The sequence below is a fragment of the Pyrus communis genome, chromosome 1 (genome assembly GCF_963583255.1).
Source record: "Pyrus communis chromosome 1, drPyrComm1.1, whole genome shotgun sequence".
Classification (NCBI taxonomy): domain Eukaryota; kingdom Viridiplantae; phylum Streptophyta; class Magnoliopsida; order Rosales; family Rosaceae; genus Pyrus; species Pyrus communis.
In genome coordinates this window covers 14,004,703-14,023,274 of record NC_084803.1, presented here as the reverse complement: position 1 = coordinate 14,023,274, position 18,572 = coordinate 14,004,703, and the positions used below count along the sequence as shown (strand labels likewise).

Genomic DNA, 18,572 nt, shown 5'->3' with positions numbered 1-18,572 from the left:
TCATTGTCAACTGTCAAAGGAGATGGTCTTGCCTCAATGGGAGGGAGGTGGAGATGGTTTGGGACTTTGGCAGTAGGTTTTGTGGTTGGGCTACGGGGAGGGGGGAATTGCAAAGGAAAAAGGGTAGGGGTGTTCTGGAACAAAAAGAGGGAAAAAAAGGTAGAGGGGTTTTGGAATGAAATAGGGAGAAAGGGACTCGGGGAAGAATCGGACCTTGTAGTTTTGGATGTGGCTCGCCAAATCAACCATGGTTTCCAACGAAAATGGGCACCAAAAATCTTTTAAATTGAAGCAAACCCACCGCCTCGCCGCTGCCGCCACATTTTGGTCTCGAATCTTCAACCTAGATCCCCATCGACAAAACCTTCTTCCTCGCTGTTGACTTTGTCGTAGAAAGTCAAATTCTAGACGAGCCTCTTGTTATGATCCCGTATCTCGATCACAATTAGTGATGTAATAGCAGACTAAATATGAGTATTAGGGAGTGATTAGTTATTGCCAGCTGGCAATTTGTTTTAGTGGAAACTTATATATAAGCTAATGGTTTGAATGTAAAAGAAGAGATCAGAATTTTACAAAAGAAATCAATACAAAAAATATTGGAGCTCCACTCCTTCGTCTTCCTTCTCTCTTCCTCTCTATCCTCTGTGTTACTTGCAGGTTGATTAAGGGCTTAGAGATTTGGACTGTATCACCTCTTCGCGGCCACAGAAGAAAAAGATAGTGGACGAGATGGGTTTTCCAATCTTGAAGTCCCATAAGGAGCATTCTTTCTTATAGGTTTCTTGCACTTTTGTCGGTTTTTGTTTTTGATTCCATTGCCCTCTGATTTCTGGAATGGATTTTCTGAAATTGAAAAGCCAGAGAGAGAAGGGAAGAGACATTGTGGAGTAGCTCAAATGGGCTGGGTTTTGGGGTCAAGGGAGGTGAAGAGAGTGGAGGAGATGCATGGTGGTGGTGGTGGTGGTTTGGGGTGGGGGGGGGGGGGGTGGTTGCGGGGAAGGGATAGGTTTCTGGATTTTTTTTTTTTAATTTTATTTTGAGAAGATGCAAGTTTTTTTTTAATTAAAAATTACATTAAAATGTGGTAGCCACGTCAGCTCGTAACGGATCAATGAATAAAAAATGTAACAGATGTATTATATTGAAATAAAATAGTACTTGAGGTATGAAATTGAAATATTTTAAAGATGTAAGGAATTGAAATCGACCCTAAACCTAAAGTGGTAAAGTGTAATTTACCCTAAACTCTTTTATTATTGTTCCTTCACAAATATCCACCTAGTTTAAAATCGATTAGGTGTATATGACACATTCGCCCAATTTCGATCCACAGTTCAATCAAATCTAAACACATGACTGCCTTGCAAATTAGAGTTATTATTTTGATTTGCACGAGAATCCATTTTCGAGGATATTCACATCTATTTGTAAGTACCTATCGCTAAAATGTTTAAGATGTTTTATTTTATTTTATTATTATTATTTTTTTTTTGTGAATCATTTTTCTCAACTTTCTATAGAAAGGGGCGGAACCACCTCTCAGATCTACTCACTGCACCCCTGGAGTAAAAACATTATCCGAGTGTTTCATGTTGCTATGATATTTCATACACCTAGGACGTTTCAAATTCAATATACATTAAAATGTATAAATTTAGAAAAGAATAATCGTGCATTTCACATGCTCACATTTAACGAAATTATGGATGAAAAACTAGACAGAATTCCATATCGGAAAAAAAAAAATCGAATTTTTGGTGGTTAAGTGTAAATTTTTTTATTATTATTATTTTTTGTTTTTTGTGGGGGAAAACAAGTGTAAATTTTGTTTGTCAAAGGATAAATGCATAAAAGGGGAAAACTTCCAGAAAAAATATCAAATATTAACGAGCAAGCTCTGAGGGAGTCTGAGACTGAACTCCTCTGAAACTTGGAAGCAGAGATCCCAATTCGCAAATACACAGAACCCAAAATCCGTGTCTAAAAATGTCGACAGAGAGAGAAAGGCACGCTTCACTGCCGTCAACATCGCCGGAGGACAACGCACTGTAAGTCTTCCTCCTCAATCTCCCTCCAATTCCCACACGTAATTTGCCAATGCCATCGTTTTCCGCCGCCCGATTCCAAAAACCCCGCCGTTGATTGCGTCTCCACCTTTCAGGTTTTTGGATATCATGCACGAGGCTCCGCTATTCGGCCACCGGAAGTCGAGAAGCCTCTTCGGAAGCGTTTTCTACTTGATCATACTCGCCGGCTACGCCTCCGTGGCCGTCGCGGCTCCGTGGATATTCCAGGCCATAGAATATTTGATTCCCCAAGTGCTCTGCAGCTGCAACGTGCTTCTTCTGATAGTCACAGGTATTTGTGATTCTTTGATCTGGGCATTCTTCAAATTCAGAAAATTTTCCTGTTTTCGGATCAAAATTTAATCTATAACTTTTTTCAGGCATTTTTCAGCAGTATCTGGTGTACCAGGTTCAGAAAATTCGATTGCAGGTAACCTTATAGTTTACTTGGATCTCGTTTATCCAAGATGGGTGGGACCCACATTATGCACAGATGCAAATTTTCCAGTAGCTAATAAATCCTTTGAACTATAATTTTTGTTATGTTGGTGCAAAATTGCCACCAACACCACAACATTTCAGAATTGCATAGGTAGAGAGGGAGTGATCGAATGATGAACTTAATAAAACGATACGGCAATGAAATCCAGATCTTGTATACTCGGTTTTTCATACTTGATCCGGTGAAATCATGTTGTTTCATAAGTGGCAACTTACGTGATTTTTGAACAATGAGATGCAAATTGTTTTGTAGGGTTATTATAGTTTCAGCCAGAAGTTGAAGCATATTGTTCGCTTACCTTTTGCAGCTACTTCATATGGTATGTGGATTTGTATTTGAGTTGTCTGTTTTTCTTCTTTTCGTTTGAAATGTGGTGGCTTCTATTTTTTATCGTTACAAAGACCACGCTTCTTTCCTATGAGTCTGCAGTTACAATTTCCCTCAAAAGTACTGTTATCATCATCATTATTATTATTATAATTCAGTTTCTGGTATCTTGATTAAATGTTAGGAACTGCTGCATTGTTACTTGTCATGGTCTGGAAACCCCACATCAGTTTCCTTACTCTCCCAGCAATATTGAGGTATAAGAATTACCACGTTATGATGCCGAGCATAATCAATTCCTCATTCAGGATCTGTAGCTGTTATCTCTTTTATAGTTTCTTTTCCCTTTTCCGCATACATAATCTGGACAACATTATTAAGGTGACCATAATATGGGCTAGCTCAAGATGTTGTGTATAATTTTGGTTGGATAAAATTAGTACGAAAACTAGTTTATGAATTAGCCTGTGACAGACCTTTTTTACTCATAATCTGCAGGACTATTATGGTAATTGAAGCAATATGTGCCGCATCCTTTATGAGTGTCTATATTGGTGAGCTTAATCCTGAATCTTTTTCATATCTAGCACAAAGTAGAGCTCTAACAGGCACACCTGCGTAAACATGAAATCTTAAAATTGTAGTAGTCTCGCATCTTTATTGCTAATCTTGGTGTTTTCAGGTTATGTTCACCAGTATAACTCATTAAACTCCCAGCCTGATGTCTTAAAGTCATTATATTCTCCTCTTCAACCCTCGAGTTCTTTAGAAGGTTTGAGGTAATCATACAATTTTTTTTTTTTTATGGTGATCTTGCTTCATAATTTTATATACAGAAATGGAAGAGAGATCAATCGCCAGAATGTGTGTCAAGAACTTTAACAGTTTATAACCTAAGATATGTCTATTAAACGGCTATATTTCATCCATCCTAATGGAAGAACACTCATTATGTGTTGTGACAGGTATCATGATGCTGGTCGACTTTCTGATCAGCAAATGGCTCTGTTGCAATATCAGCGTGAAAACCTTCATTTTTTGAGTGAAGAGGTATCTCACCTTGACATTTGTGTGTACTATTGTACTTAATATATTACATGCCGCTCCTTGGGGTTTTCGACTAATGATTTTGGTACTGAAGTGCAGCATGGACAGTTAGGTCTTCCAAGCTGCATATTAAATTTCTTCAAATCAACAATCTTATTTTATTCTAATCATGTGTTTATCACAGATCCTTCGGTTACAAGAATGCTTAAGTCAATACGAAAGGACTAATGATGGGAGCACACCTCAGGTAATTAGTTACTATTAGTTTTGTATTCTATAGGATATACAAAACTCTTGAAGTGATTCAAACATGGGCATAAAACTGCCAATGTAATTTAAGCACTGATCTTGTTTCATTCTTTGTGGAATATGAAAATGGTCAGAACAATGCTTACCGATGTCCGTCTTTGCAGGTTGACCTTGCCCATCTGTTGGCAGCTCGTGATCAGGAATTACGGACGCTTTCCGCTGAGGTAATGGCTGGTTTGCTCTTGATTCTTTATGAAAAAATGTTAGTGTTATGCAATTACCTCGTTAATGTAGCTGATATCTTCTGAACGGACCCTTTCAATGTTTCATTTGCTGCCCTCTTCTACATCGCATAATTGACATTGGGAGGTGACTGAGAGATGTATCTACATTGCAGATGAATCAATTGCAGTCTGAGCTCAGGCTGGCTCGGTCTTTGATAGCTGAGAGGGATTCCGAAATCCAGCAAGTCCGGACCACCAACAATCAGGTTTCCTACTGTATTGTTGTCACAATGACATGTATTTTATAGAATTTTTTTTGTTTCTTTACTTTTTCTCGTTTCCTAACCACCGTAATTATAATACTCGAACAGTACGTAGAGGAAAACGAAAGATTGAGAGCCATTTTAGGAGAATGGAGTACCCGAGCAGCAAAGGTATTATCGTCCTACCTTAGTCAATGTAGTTGGGGCATCCGTATTCTTCCCTGTGAGAATTTCTGCTGACAGATATTGTAATTTGTGAAATTTAAGCTTGAACGAGCGCTGGAGGCGGAGCGGATCTCCAATCTTGAACTACAAAAGAAGATTCCGACGCTCAGAAGTCAATCACAATCGTCAGCTGAACCAAGCAAGTAGCTTTTGAGCTTCTGCTTCTTCACTTTTTATAGACAATGTCCGTAGTTGTAATTCACTTTGATTTCATTAACCTTAGTTTGGAAGAGGAAATCTAGGCGGAGAAATAGACATGAAGCATCACACATGTACAGAACACTTGTGAAGAATGAAATCTTTCATCGCCGATTTTACGCAAAATTGAACGGATAAAAGTTTGCATCTGAGAGACGGGCTCGCAAAACTACTTTCGAGTGTCACCACCACACAATCCATTATCCATAGCAAACCAGCGGGAAATGAGGAAAATTTTGATCATCCGTAATACAACACGGTAGGGAATAACTCATGGCTTGATGACCGAAAACTGCCGGCACAACCTTTAGATTCATTACAAGAGCATTTAGTCCTCTATGGCTCAATTAAAGGGGGCTAACATGAGTGGTTTCGTTCAAAAAGAGGCAACCGAAAACATAGTTGTAAAAGTCGCAAGCTCTTACTAATTCCTGGTTTCCGACTATAGCGTTCATATCGTATTTGCATGCCCTTCCGCAGTCCGGACAATAGGTCACCTACAAAACAGATCAAATTACATTATGTTCGCATACGTGATATTTTTGTTAGCAGGAAAGTGAGCTTTGCAGCCCTAGATTTCGAAAACTTTTGTACACTTGATACTAAAATCCAAGAATCAGAAAAGAATGTGTGTTTGCTTCCAATACGAACCTCCAGTAACTTTGGCTGGAAAGAACCATCAAGCATGACATCCACCCCATACATGGCCCTCGATGTTGGACTATGCATCTCTGGATGTACTTGTGCAGCTGCGTCAAAAACTGATCGTATCATCTTTGTCACCCGTGAATGAATATCCAACCAGTTAACTACATCAAACACAATTACAAACGTAAAAATTTAGTCGAGTATGCTTGGCGTGCTAAAAAGATGAAAACCCTTTCTCTTGAGGGTGAAATCAAGAAAATGAAAACAAACTGGACGCTTCACACCTTTGTGCTCCTGTTCAAATTCCCTCACAAATTCCGATGTGTTCTTGTGATTCAATGTGCCGCGGTAGTTCTGGAAGCCATATAAATGTGATTACGGAGTGTATAAACATATATGTCTATCGAATAATTAAAAGAACCAAAGTAAAATCCTGATGCTATTGCATGGTGTTCGGAACATACCATCACAGTAAAGTGAGTCTCATATTCAAATAAACTGTGCTTGTCTAAAGAATATTGGTTGTTCGCCAATCTAACCTGAAATGGAGATTAAAATATTAGTTCAAAAAGAAATCTGAACGACAAAGACCTGAAGAGATGTTCTTCACATCAACTCCAGAGAAGGTATAAATATCACATTCATATAATTGGCAATGAGATAGAATCTACTCAACACAGACAGTGTGCATACCCAGAAAGTGTCCGCAAGAAAGATTTCCAGAGGGTTCATACTCCGAACTAAAACTAGGTAGCGGATATCAAACTTTCTCCCTTGGAACAAAGCAGGGTGCTCAATATACTTCTGACATATCTTTGGTCCAGTTTCCATGAGCCGGATAATAGCAGATATATTACTAGTGACAGTTGTATCTATAGTTCGTGCCATATTCCAAGGTTTTAAGATCCATAGATTGTTAAGTCCATCTCGCTTTCGTACACAATAATCACCAATAAGCTGAGATAGATGTGTTTCAAGATTATAGGTAGGCTGCAGCCATTCAGGAGATCCATGTGCCTGTTCATAGGAGAAAAAGATGGAGGTAATTAACCTCATATAGGGGGGTAAAGAAAAAATCATGGTGCTTGACCTTTGGTAAACAATTTAATAAGCAAGCGGATGATGCTGAAGGGAGATTACTAAGATATGTTAACTGCTGATGACAGACAGGCGGATTACTGAAAATAGAACTAACACGAGAATTTGATTGCAATGTGAATTTGTTTTTACCTTTTGAATAGTCTCTGCCAAATGATGTTTCATCACAATACAAGCCTCAAAAGGGAATTGATTTACGTACTGATTTTGTGTTATTCCAGTAGCCTTCTTCATATCCTCATCTACCTGTGTACCCGTCCATATGATATCGGCATCCTTCAGATCAGTGGCTATAAGCACCAACCAGAACACACACAGAGGGAGATGGAGAGATCAGATCATGACAACATAAATAAAATATTCAAAATGTTCAAAAAGGAAACTTAATCTCAAAGTTATGCAAATCTGAATGGCAGTGCGTACTGATTACAAACTCAGGACGAGTCAAAAGTTCTTCTACTTGAGGTATATCAGTGTACACACGTAAAGCTGATGTTTCACTACGAAGCAGGCTTCTTGCCGGACAGGGCTCTGACGACTGAGAGGGTAAATTTTTTGATTTCAAGCTCATCCGGTGCTTTTCATACTCCTGCAAATATTAGTGGGAATTCATATAATGATTTCAACAAACAATTTGAGAAAAATGGAGTATAGCTACAACCAAATCTTAATGTTTTAACAGGTAACCATACTCGAATGAAATAATTCTCTGGTGTATGAAACCAAGCTGTCAGTCTAGCAGAACGTTGTTTATCTTCTCCAATACCAAAAAGATAATCACGTGTGCACTCATAACCTTTTTGAACATTTTGGATTGGCCATAATATAGTGAAGCTGAAATCAATATAAGCAACATTAATGTTAGTTACTGTGGTAGTTTCTCAAACAAATTACATCAAAGGCAAAAATGTATCAGTACAAACTATGCGTATAACATTTCCATGGGCCTTTGTAAAGGACAAAAAGGATTACAGTCGACTAATTCATACTTCAAAGAACCCAGGCTTCTGCATCTACCTTTCAAATTTCCAATTTCGCCACATAATCAACAAGAATAAAATTTCCACAGTACATTATAAAGTGCATTCCGAGTTCATGTACAGAAGATGAGGAGACTTGGTAACAAAAGCAGAAAAGCAAATGAAAAGGATAAAATTACTACCTCACAGCGGATGCTAGTGTCCCCTCTGGCATGAACAGAAAAGGAGCCACTCTGAAATTTGGCTCATCGCTATGCCGCAAAGCTGAACCAAGCTCATCCATCACATACCTACAAAAAACCTCCAAAGCAAAGCATCATCAGTTAAATGTGGCAATTGGTTATTATATGCAATTTATTTATTTTGTGTGAAGGTAGCGATCCCAATTACCGAGAAGATACAACAAAATACTGACGAACAGAACCAAAGTGCAGCAATATGCAGTGGTCCACTCTACTTTAATAATCTACCGATTTGTTCATGGATATATTCAAATGTATGAATCACAGTTTTCGTTGGGATTGAGAAGCATACCATACAGAGGTCTCATCTATCTTCTCCTCATCTGCAAGTCGATACGTCATTAAGTACAGCCACATTGCACTTATAACACGATCAGTAAGAGGCTCATCTGCAGACCACTCAGGAAGACGAGGTTGAAGTGCTGAGTCAACTACATCCTTTTCAGTTTCCAGTACTTTTGATGCATTAACACCATTCAGCACTGAAACATTAGGAAGAGATTCAAGAATTTGTACAGCGCTTTCTCCAAGAGGACCAGGAATATCCACCTATAAAATAAGTTTACATTCTAATTATCCTAAATTTTATAGTCAATGAAGGAACCCCTATGCTAGAAAAAATGATCCCTAAAAGTATTACCTCCAGAGACTGTAAGGAAGGAAAATTCCTGAGTAAGTGTAACAAGTCACCCGCTGAGGTCTCATCTAACGGATTTCCACGAAGATTCAAGTATGAAAGACATGGAAGTTGAGCAGGTGAAAATGCCTGAAATAAAAAAGTACCCACATCGGTGAATGCAGCTAGATTGACTGATCCTTTAAGCATGTTCTTTGAATCTAAAAATTCTGCATTGTCCATTACTATTTACATGGCAAAATAAAGTATCGATTTATTCACAATTTATTCACCAAAAACAGTAATGGGTAATGAAAAAAATGGGAGATATAGAAAATACCTGAAACTTGTTGAATATGTTGTGAATACATCTATTCGAAAGATCAAGATCAGTGACTTGATGCACCGCGTTGTCAGGCTGATCAATGCTGCCTGGATTTTCCTTGTCGTATACTCCTCCACAAAACCCCACTGCCCACTCACCAAAATTGGAGGTAAATCTTGAGTTATATATTTCAAGACTCGGCATTTCCTGCAGAACTTTATCCGCCAATTCATCGCCACTAAATTAAAAAACAATATCTCTCAGCAACGAATTGTTGAGTTAAATCAAGAAAGTAACAACATTCTATACATCGAAAAACGTACATACCGATTTTGTACAACTGGATTATTGTCCAGCCATAAAGCTTTCAGATTTTTGAATTTGGTAACTTCCTGAACAACTACTTCCACACTCCCAAGCTTATTTCCACACAAAGACAATGCAAGCAAATCCTAAACGTAAAAAATAAAACTTTAATATATAAAAAATATATTTTCCAAATAATACTAATTGGGTTTTGTAGGGTTTTAGAAATGACATACTGGGAACTTGGCAGCTAAGTCCAAAGACGACAGCGTTTCATCGTCCATGTCAAGGTCTTCAAGCTCCAGCCACCTCACATTCCCTCTGGCTTCAGCGATTTCACTTTCCAGCACCTCCAAAACGCTGCGTTTTCCATTGCTTTCCCGATTCTCGTCCGAATCGGAATTCAAATCGGTATCCAAGCACATTATCGCCGCCATCCTCTCAGCCAATCCCGGAACTTCCCTCAACTGCGAAGCCAAACAAACCCCGAGAATATTAAATCTTCATTATTTGTCAAAAATTTCTCGGCAGCCAAACAGAGTGTAAGAAAATAAGGGCAGTTACAGTTACAGTTACAGAACCTGTTTGTAAGCGTCGGAGAGGCGGAAAGTCCAGGCGTGGTCGACGAGGAAGACGTCGGAGTGTGCGGGCATGGAGTCGGAGGTCAAAACAAGGCGCCGCTGGCGGCCGTCTTCCGTCGGCTCGATTTGGAAGTGGGACCCGCCGTCGAAGCTCTCCGATAGAAGCTTCTGGAAGAGCTGGCGGTGGAGGGACTGCGGTAGTCCCGAGGCCGCCAGAAGCAGGCCGTGAACTTTGACGAAGTCCTCGTAGGTTTCGATTTTCGACATTGCGACTGTGGGATTGGATTGAGAGGGAAGAGGTTTCAGTGTCGCTGCTGTGAAGTCTGTGACTGTTTATGGCGGCTGAGCGAGAAAGAAGAGGAAGATTCTAGTTTCAGAAGATTTTAGATTGGTTTGGGCTCTCTGAGTGGCCCATTGTTGGAGTTTTTTATTGGGCCATGTATTGTGCTATTTCGGCTGAGTCCAATATTGGGCCCACTTTACTACAAGAAGGCTTATTCTTGAAAATTTTACTGGGTGTGTTTTTTCTTATTATCCTTAAACAGTGGTAATGCTCATTATTTCATTTATTACCATCGGATAAGTTTAATTTATGAGATTTTTGTATCAAATCGACAGATCTTGAAATTCAAAGTCATCTAATGATGAAAAATAAGATGGTGAGTATCACCATCAGAATAAATAGTTGCACAGAATTTGGATCATTAACTTCCATTTTAGTCCAATGACCTACTTTTCTCATCCATGCAAAATCTAAATATATACGAATTACTCGTAAAATATATTTATTCAGTAATTTTAGATGTTTAATTCTTGTAATGGTTTAATTTAAGTGCGTTTGAATTGACTTATATGTGTCTATTTCGCTTTAAATATTGCCCTCTTATGTATGACAATTAGTATTCATGAATTACAATTTATTTACGATTTTATACGTGATAACCAATGGATTTTTGCATGTCACTGAAGTATATATAAGTGCTATATTCACACATGATTGTCAAGTTTCCTTCGATAAATAAAGCAACTTATGTAGCATGTGTGCACAGCTATTGTGATGTTTACATATGATTATGTTATCAACGTAAAACTTCACAATGACAATCTATGTAAGTTTTTTATGCTACAGATATTTGTTGCCAAGTAAAAATGATATTGTAGTGGGTCCACCTATAAGAGAAAATTAGAAAAGAAATGTAGATATTAAGGGAAACCATGTTCTAGTGAAACCCGCAAACAAGCATGTAAATCAACCCATGTGCCAATCGTGGTTATCAAAAATCACAGTGCAAGCCACCATTCCACGCATCCTATTCACACACAAAAATTGACCCAAATTTCCTCGTACATCCTCGGAACCCTACAAAGCATACCATGAGTCCACCATAGAGGCAGATTGTCTGCTTGGGTATTCTTTCTATCTCCTTCTATTTGTGCGGTCACAGTTAAATCATGTAAACATTTTATATTTCTATTATTTTTTGTCTTATTATCTCTATAAAAAATCAATATAAAATATTGACGTGACTTAACCATGACTGTATAAAATAGAAGAAGATGAAAATGACACTCAAACAGAAAAACATACAATCTACCTCTGTCCACCACACCCAAAATCACCCCAACCACCCAAATTCATATAAAATAAAATAAAAAATTTGATTAAAAAAAGTGGATAATTAAGTATGAAACCAGATAACTTAGTTTTCTGTTCCCCACACGCCCCATATTCCCATATTTTGTTTTCATGTCAGGATAAGGTTCGCCCTCACTCATTTATTCTCTTTTTTACTTCTTGGTTGTCTATTTACTCAAACAATAGCATATTGGCATAAATACTTTTTCAATATAAACATTCATGGAATCAGCTGGTTTTGTCACGTTAGGGTAGAAGACTCACAGAATTATTTCAATTTTTATTTAATCATCATCGTATAATTGATCAACAATAAAATCAATTTAAAACGTGTGAAGTACAAATCTGAATTTCATCTCCGCCCATTAGATCACCCCTTGGTATATTTAATGACTCATTTGAGTGTTAATATCCCATCTCAGGCACATTTTCCCTCTCTCTGTTTTCCTTCTATCCAAAATTCGCACTCTTTTCTTCTAATCCAAAATCTCTCAACTTTTGAACCAGGACCCAGCCCACATCATGTCAATCGCTCTACAGAGAAACGGCGGTGGCGGCCATAATATGAACCGACGGCCGAGGTTCATCCATGGGGCGCCTTGCATCCCCATCTACAACTCGTCCGAGGATAAAGGGTTTGCTCAAGATCGCCGTCTTGACCAGGAGGACTCTTGCAGCAGCTCGTCGTCTTCAGTTGGAAGGAACAGCGACTCGTCTGATGGGTCGTCGGAGGGGGAGGAATCCGGTGAGACTGAGGTGCAGAGCTCGTTTAAAGGACCGTTGGACACCATGGACCAGCTCGAGGAGGTTTTGCCGGTCAAGTATGTTACTTGGTACCTTTTACTTTATTGGTTTTGAACTTCTGATTTGAATGATCTGGATTTTTTTGGTTGGTGTTGTAGTTTTAGCGTATTAGAAAGTTGGGGTTTGATTTAATTTGGATTTTGATTGGTTGGTTTTGTGGTTTTACTGAATTAGCAAGTTGGGTTTTTGATATAATCTGGATTAAGATTGGTTGGTGTTATAGTTTAATTGAATTAAGTTGGGTTTTGGTAATTTTAGATAAAGTTTGATGCTTTGATTGTTTTTTGAGCATATTATTGCTTTTTGTTGAAAAAAAAATTAGAGCTTGAAAGTTATTAGCATGTGGGTTTGTTAATGATTCAGTAATTTTCAGAATCTTCAAAAGATGCAAACTAAACAAGAAGGAACGGAAAGAAGCAATTATGACTGAACGGTGATAAAATGAACGGTTCTGATTATGACGTGATTAGGATTTGTTAATCATAACTGGGTGGATTCCCAAATATTGTTCTAAGAAATTAAGATTAAAGGCTCACTCATTTCTCAAAAATTTGGATTTGTTTGTATGCTTGTTTGGTTTCGTGAAACTAGAGGAAATGAGAAGAATATTAAATGTTAGAGCGTTGTGGATGCTCTTCTTGTTTGAGCATTTAAAAGGGAAGTCAGTCAAGATTCGTTGTTGGCAATGTCTAATTTTCATTTGGATTTTTGTTTGTTCTTGTTTGTTGTCACTTCATTGTTTTCTTCCTTTTGGTCTTTACGATCCTCTGGTAATGAAACATGTTTGAAATTTATTTTTCTACCTTATCTGGTCTTCTCAGCAACCCGCAATAGAAAAACTTTGAGGGTGTCGTGGTATGGCGGCGATGCAATCACAATATAGTTCTTATACCCTTTTTGTCATGTAAGCTGATAAGCTTGTAGTTATCTTTTTTTACTTTTGTTGAAGTTTATTGACACACAAGCCTGAATTGATGTTCAGTCTTTAATAAAAGAGGAAAATTGAGTTCTTGACTGTCTTATTAGGAACTTGATAAGTTCAAGTTTTAAACTTTTCTAATGGTTTAAAATGTCTTAATGGTTGAACGAATTAGGCTGAAACAAACAGGAGGGTGGGATCGATTGACATAAAAATGTCTTAGTGGTTAAAAGTATTGCTCAAAAGTCAAAACGCCTTGAAAGGGAGGCACTTCACACTCCTTCCAAGGCTTCCATGCCTTGTGCAAGTTTTTGTGGCTTCGTTGTTTTGCTTCACGCGAGAATAAAATTTTGTTTGTGTGGCAATATTTAGCCATTATGGTAGGATTAGATGAATCTTGAAGATCATTAAGTACAATTGACAAGCTCAAGAACTTTAATTACATATATTATCTTATTTGTTTCATGCATTTTGATTTGTGATATATTTATAATGTCTTCTTTCTTATTTCAGGAGAGGTATATCCAAGTTTTATAGTGGTAAATCAAAGTCCTTTACAAGCCTAGCAGATGTCTCGTCTGTTTCTTCTGTCAAGGAACTTGCAAAGCCAAAAAATCGTTATACAAAGAAGCGCAAGAATTTATTAGCCCAGAATTATTTTCAGGATAAAAACTGCAATGACTCTATGACGAATAATGGTGTTGTGATATCAAAGAGGCCAGCTGCTAACCCTAGTCGAGGATCGTTTATTATTGGGGAGACTTTGAGCAGCTCTCCTAGCTATAGCAATGGGGAGGGATCCAACTCCATTTCACCATCACCTTCTTCCGGTCTTCCACCTCTGCCTCCACACGGTAGACAATCACCTGATAATGAAGCATCGCCACCTCTTCCTCAACGGAGTTCTCCTTGGCGATCATTCTCTCTTTCTGATCTGCAGTGCATTGCTGCAGCAACACCTGACATAACTGGCATGCGAGTTTGAAGCGGGGAGGACAACAATCTACATTGACATTTTAGCTTTCCATCCCTTTTGCACGATACTGGAAGAATGTTGGTTGTGTTTAAGTTTGGTCTCATGGGGTTTTCCACTGTAGTTGGGCATCTTGAAGATCGAATCAGAGTTGAAGTATTTGCTACGTATAGGATTTAGTTGTTAAGTGATGACGATAATGTGTCATTTTGTATCATGCAAGCATCAATTTTATGTTTCTGTTTCCGAATTTGGGAATGTTTTCCATCTTTTATAGACGAACAAATTTATTGACAAAGTTGGTTTTTCTTTTCCTTATATCCAATTTAGTTGTTCAATTCAATGCTCGTCCTGGGAAAGGCTTACGGTTGATACTTAGGCACCCGTAGACGGAGAAAGGTTGCCGAAAGTGATGAATGCTCGAAATGCTTGAAGAACGAAACAATTTTCAGAGATGTTATTGGTACTTGGAAATAATCATCCTAGTGATGAAATGCTCGAGGAACGACATAGATTCCAAGAGATGTTATTGACATTCAGAAATGTCGTGGAGGAACAATTCACAATGTTCTTGAAAGGAAAGGTCGCTTGTGTAGATGCACTGAGCGGTTCTATTCATAATACAGTGATAATTTGGAAAGGTAATGACGCTTTGAATGGGTATTTCTCTCTCAAAACTGATATAGTCAAATAATGTCCTTTTAAACTGTTAATAGATCAAAGGATAGGAAAATGAAGGGGAAAAAAATGATAGCAGCTTCCGAGTTCTGTTGATATAAAATAAACAAGAGTAATAAAATTGATCTCATCCCTTGTGAATAACTTCATCGTATATATTTCATGATCGCGTACCGTTTATTTCCAAACATATATATACAATCATAAACTGAACGATTCCGATCATAAAATGTATACGGTGAGAATATGATATTTGCAAGGAATATATGCATTTCTCAAGGATATGTGCGTTCCCCGTATAGACACGAATCCCCCTCATTACCCTACGTGCGACTCTCACTGCATACGGCTCGCATAAAGACTCCTAAATTTATCTCGAGCCTTATATAGGGATGGAAGTATTATTCATAAAAATTTGTCAAGACGGCTAGATAACAATATAACATATTGAAAACATTACACTTTAATTTCTCTAATTGAGTTACAAGACGTCAAAATGGAAAGTAAAAAAAGGAAAGCAAACTTGAACCAAGTTAAAAATAGAAAAGAATCCTAATCTCTATCCTATTAGTAAACAACACTTGTAGACGACTACATTACGAAAAGACTATATCTCGCCAAGACAATTTCTCCAACTGAGTTACAAAACCCTAATCCTAAAACAAAACCCTAAAACCCCTTTGTCCTAACAGGACACAACGCCCCAATATAAAAACAAATCAAACTGGTAACTCGCTAACTTTTCCAAAATTTCTAGTTCTGACACCGGATAATGGAGATAAAAATGAAATTACAAATAAACGCTCAAAGATAAACAACTCGCCACTCTAAGGAATTCACCAAAGAGATAAGAGTTTAAGGATAGGAAGAAAACACTCTTCACTAAACCAAGTTTAAAAGTAATTATTAAATTATGAATGATCAATTTCTATACATGAGTAAGATTTTGAAATTGGCTAGGCATGGAACAACCTTCCATGAATAGTTTACCCTTATTAATGGTGATACATAACCATGACTTAAAAATATGCATGAACTTATTTAATACAAATCATGAATTTAAATGAAAACATTGAACAAACTTTTAACTAAAGATGATAAATGCACCGTCTTATAATTAGACGAGTCCAGATTTGGTATCATATGCCTAATAGTGATCAAGCACTTCTTGGTTCGTTGTTGTTTATGGAATAGTGGGTTTTGTTTCAACTTCCACAGAGAGAAAGAACGCTGCATCATGGAGGACATTTTTGAATACAAACCTTGAGGCTCTTCGACGGAAAAATTTTTGTCTTAAGAAGAGTATCAAATACTACCCTTGAATTGAAAATTTTAACAATTTGACCCTAATTTTCCAACAAGTTGTGTCGTGGAGGACATTTGCGAATACAAACCTTGAGGCACCTTCGACGGGCAAATTCTTGCCTTAAGAACATAGCATCAAATATTACCCTCAAATTGAAAATTTTAACAATTGACCCTAATTTTCCAACAAATTACTCATTTCAAACACTACAAATTCCTGCAATTTCAACTAACATCCTTCAATTAATTTTTGTGCAGCTTCTTCTGCAGCAGAGGAAAACGCAGAAAATGCATGAAACAGACTGGTCGCTAAGTGTTGAGATTCATGCACAGCCGTTTTACGGAAAACTGAGAAAAATCTGCAGTAATCAAAGCCAATCAGCCAATTCAGACACCCACGATAAAAACCATATTAACTGATAAAGCCACCCATTGACTGGCCAAACATCTGTAAAACTTTCAGATGAACAAATATAAATATATATATATATATATATATTAAAATCAAATCTAATGGTCAAGAGAATTTCCCTATTTTTTTATTTTTTAATGGAAATCCCTTCTCATATATATATTAAAATCAAATATAATGGTCAAGAGAAATTTTTTTTTTTTTTTTTAATGGAAATCCCTTCTCATAAAGGACATGTATATATGTATATACACTTTTTTGATTATGGATCTACTACCAGAAATTCAATGCGTAATCTTAGCATTCAATGGTTATTCCTGAATAATCTCATTTTTCAATTATTCAACCATTTCATTTTACTAAGTTCAATGTTAGTCAGATTAGTCAACATTTATATGTTTCGATGCAACAACAAGTTTTTCTCAGGAGAAGGGGAAAAACCGAGAGGTTTAATGACACCAAGCGACAATGCCATAATAAAAGTTGGAAGCAAACAATTTTTTTTTTGTTTTTCCATAAATGATTTCTTGCTTCAAAGTAATATCTAGAACAAACAAAATCCTCTCAAAAATTGATAAGAACACCCACATTGTGATAGGACCTCAGCATCGGTTTCGAATTTCTGGACTGCCAGCCTCACTCCTGCCTTTAAATCTTCTGGGTGCCTTCAGTTGTGAGAGAAGACAGACACAGAGAACCCATCCCAGGCTCCCAGCAGAAGAACAGCTTCAAAAGGTTCGATTTTTATCCTCAAAATCTCATATTTTTTAATTTTTGTTTTATGGGTTTCTTTTTTTTCATCTGATTCTTTGACTTTTATGACAAAAAGTTCATTTTTTTTTATTTTCTATTTTCTGGGTATTTTGTAACCTCTGTGTTTTCCCGACAAAAAAAGGGAGCAGCTTTCTACGTTTTGGAGCTGCGGAAAGACATGGCTTCGAGGTCTGCGCTTTTCACAGAGGAGAAGTTCAAACAGTTTCACAGCATCGACCGAAATCTGTACACAATTCTGGTGCTGAAGCTCTTCCGGGACCCACTGGAGTCCATGCAGGTACTGGCCCTGTGGCTCTGGCTGGAGAGAGTTGGGTTCAAGAACGTGGTGAAAAAGATGCTCTCTTTGCCCTACATTTTGATCAACGAGCTCGCTGACGAGTCCGTCACTTGTCTCGAACTCATCAGCGGGACCCATTTCTCTCTTCCGTCTGAGCAGACTGACATCCCACTCATACAGAGTTTTATAGAGAAGGAAATCTCAGTCCAGTTTTTTCACCAGAACCGGGACGCAGCGGCTCGAGACGTCACTAAGGCGGTCAACGAGGTCTGCCTCCCGGCTTTCGACGACATCATGCAGAAGGCAATGCAGCGGGATTTTGCTCAGAACTCTGCGGATCACAGTCATGTAGTGTTACCTTCACAACCATCGTCTTCGTCTTTATTCCCATTTTCTCTTTCAATTAATCAGCAACCTCTGCAGAGGAACGAGGCGACGCCACCACACGACAGGACGATGTTTGTGACGTTCTCAAAAGGGTACCCGGTGCAGGAGTCCGAGGTGAGGCAATTTTTCAAAATAACTTTCGGGGCTCGAATCGAGTCGGTGCAGATGCAGGAGGTGCAGCCATACGAGCAATCACTGTTTGCGAGAATTGTCTTCCACTCTCCGGCGACGATCGAGGCCATACTCAACGGGATGAGCAAAGCCAAGTTCACAATCAATGGAAAACACGTTTGGGTAAGGAAATATGTGCCGAGAAGGACACGATCTTTGCTTCCACCAATGCTTTGGCAACCAGCAATTGCTCCTTTTTGGGGATGAATTGGTTTAGAAGTTGGTGGACTTTTGTAATTATATGGTGAATGTTTGATGAAATAAATGAAAGTTTGGAACTTAATTTGTATCAACCTTTATATCCTTCCAAATTTTGCAATCTTTATAGCTTTTTAT

At 37.9% G+C, this 18,572-nt stretch overlaps 4 protein-coding genes across 4 annotated transcripts; 3 read left to right on the top strand and 1 right to left on the bottom strand.

The window, feature by feature from the left end:
• The first annotated feature begins 1,900 nt into the window (after positions 1–1,900).
• On the top strand, positions 1,901–5,256 carry LOC137742763 (protein FIP1-like). The gene is made up of 13 exons (XM_068482713.1): positions 1,901–2,051; positions 2,165–2,361; positions 2,450–2,499; positions 2,824–2,890; positions 3,083–3,155; positions 3,397–3,452; positions 3,581–3,677; positions 3,864–3,948; positions 4,130–4,192; positions 4,359–4,418; positions 4,592–4,684; positions 4,790–4,852; positions 4,949–5,256. Exons 1-13 carry the CDS (start codon positions 1,990–1,992, stop codon positions 5,051–5,053), a joined length of 1,071 nt encoding a protein of 356 aa, XP_068338814.1. The 5' UTR covers positions 1,901–1,989; the 3' UTR covers positions 5,054–5,256.
• An 18-nt stretch (positions 5,257–5,274) lies between these two features.
• Positions 5,275–10,234, bottom strand: LOC137742755 (uncharacterized). The gene is made up of 15 exons (XM_068482701.1): positions 9,901–10,234; positions 9,556–9,786; positions 9,341–9,465; positions 9,029–9,251; positions 8,713–8,838; positions 8,365–8,621; positions 8,013–8,120; positions 7,543–7,684; positions 7,274–7,439; positions 6,983–7,140; positions 6,446–6,769; positions 6,217–6,291; positions 6,037–6,106; positions 5,756–5,913; positions 5,275–5,601 (listed from the first exon to the last, which is right to left on the bottom strand). Exons 1-15 carry the CDS (start codon positions 10,165–10,167, stop codon positions 5,452–5,454), a joined length of 2,580 nt encoding a protein of 859 aa, XP_068338802.1. The 5' UTR covers positions 10,168–10,234; the 3' UTR covers positions 5,275–5,451.
• A 1,695-nt stretch (positions 10,235–11,929) lies between these two features.
• Positions 11,930–14,545, top strand: LOC137746778 (protein OXIDATIVE STRESS 3 LIKE 1-like). Its single transcript, XM_068486787.1, has 2 exons — positions 11,930–12,357; positions 13,773–14,545. The coding sequence occupies exons 1-2, from the start codon at positions 12,059–12,061 to the stop codon at positions 14,242–14,244; spliced, it is 771 nt and encodes a 256-aa protein (XP_068342888.1). The 5' UTR covers positions 11,930–12,058; the 3' UTR covers positions 14,245–14,545.
• A 3,013-nt stretch (positions 14,546–17,558) lies between these two features.
• LOC137708104 (uncharacterized) lies at positions 17,559–18,443 on the top strand. The gene has a single exon (XM_068447135.1). The coding sequence runs from the start codon at positions 17,559–17,561 to the stop codon at positions 18,441–18,443; it is 885 nt and encodes a 294-aa protein (XP_068303236.1).
• Positions 18,444–18,572: the final 129 nt, after the last annotated feature.

Excerpts from the sequence above, each read along its gene's own strand:
- LOC137742763 (XM_068482713.1), top strand. The coding sequence starts at position 1,990 with ATGTCGACAGAGAGAGAAAGGCACGCTTCACTGCCGTCAACATCGCCG. Across the intron at positions 3,453-3,580 it reads CTTTATGAGTGTCTATATTG|GTTATGTTCACCAGTATAAC; the intron begins GTGAGCTTAATC and ends TGGTGTTTTCAG. Across the intron at positions 3,949-4,129 it reads TTCATTTTTTGAGTGAAGAG|ATCCTTCGGTTACAAGAATG; the intron begins GTATCTCACCTT and ends TGTTTATCACAG.
- LOC137742755 (XM_068482701.1), bottom strand. The coding sequence starts at position 10,167 with ATGTCGAAAATCGAAACCTACGAGGACTTCGTCAAAGTTCACGGCCTG. Across the intron at positions 9,787-9,900 it reads TCTCCGACGCTTACAAACAG|TTGAGGGAAGTTCCGGGATT; the intron begins GTTCTGTAACTG and ends TTGGCTTCGCAG. Across the intron at positions 6,292-6,445 it reads TTCTTGCGGACACTTTCTGG|GTTAGATTGGCGAACAACCA; the intron begins GTATGCACACTG and ends TCTCCATTTCAG.
- LOC137746778 (XM_068486787.1), top strand. The coding sequence starts at position 12,059 with ATGTCAATCGCTCTACAGAGAAACGGCGGTGGCGGCCATAATATGAAC. Across the intron at positions 12,358-13,772 it reads GAGGAGGTTTTGCCGGTCAA|GAGAGGTATATCCAAGTTTT; the intron begins GTATGTTACTTG and ends TTCTTATTTCAG.
- LOC137708104 (XM_068447135.1), top strand. The coding sequence starts at position 17,559 with ATGGCTTCGAGGTCTGCGCTTTTCACAGAGGAGAAGTTCAAACAGTTT.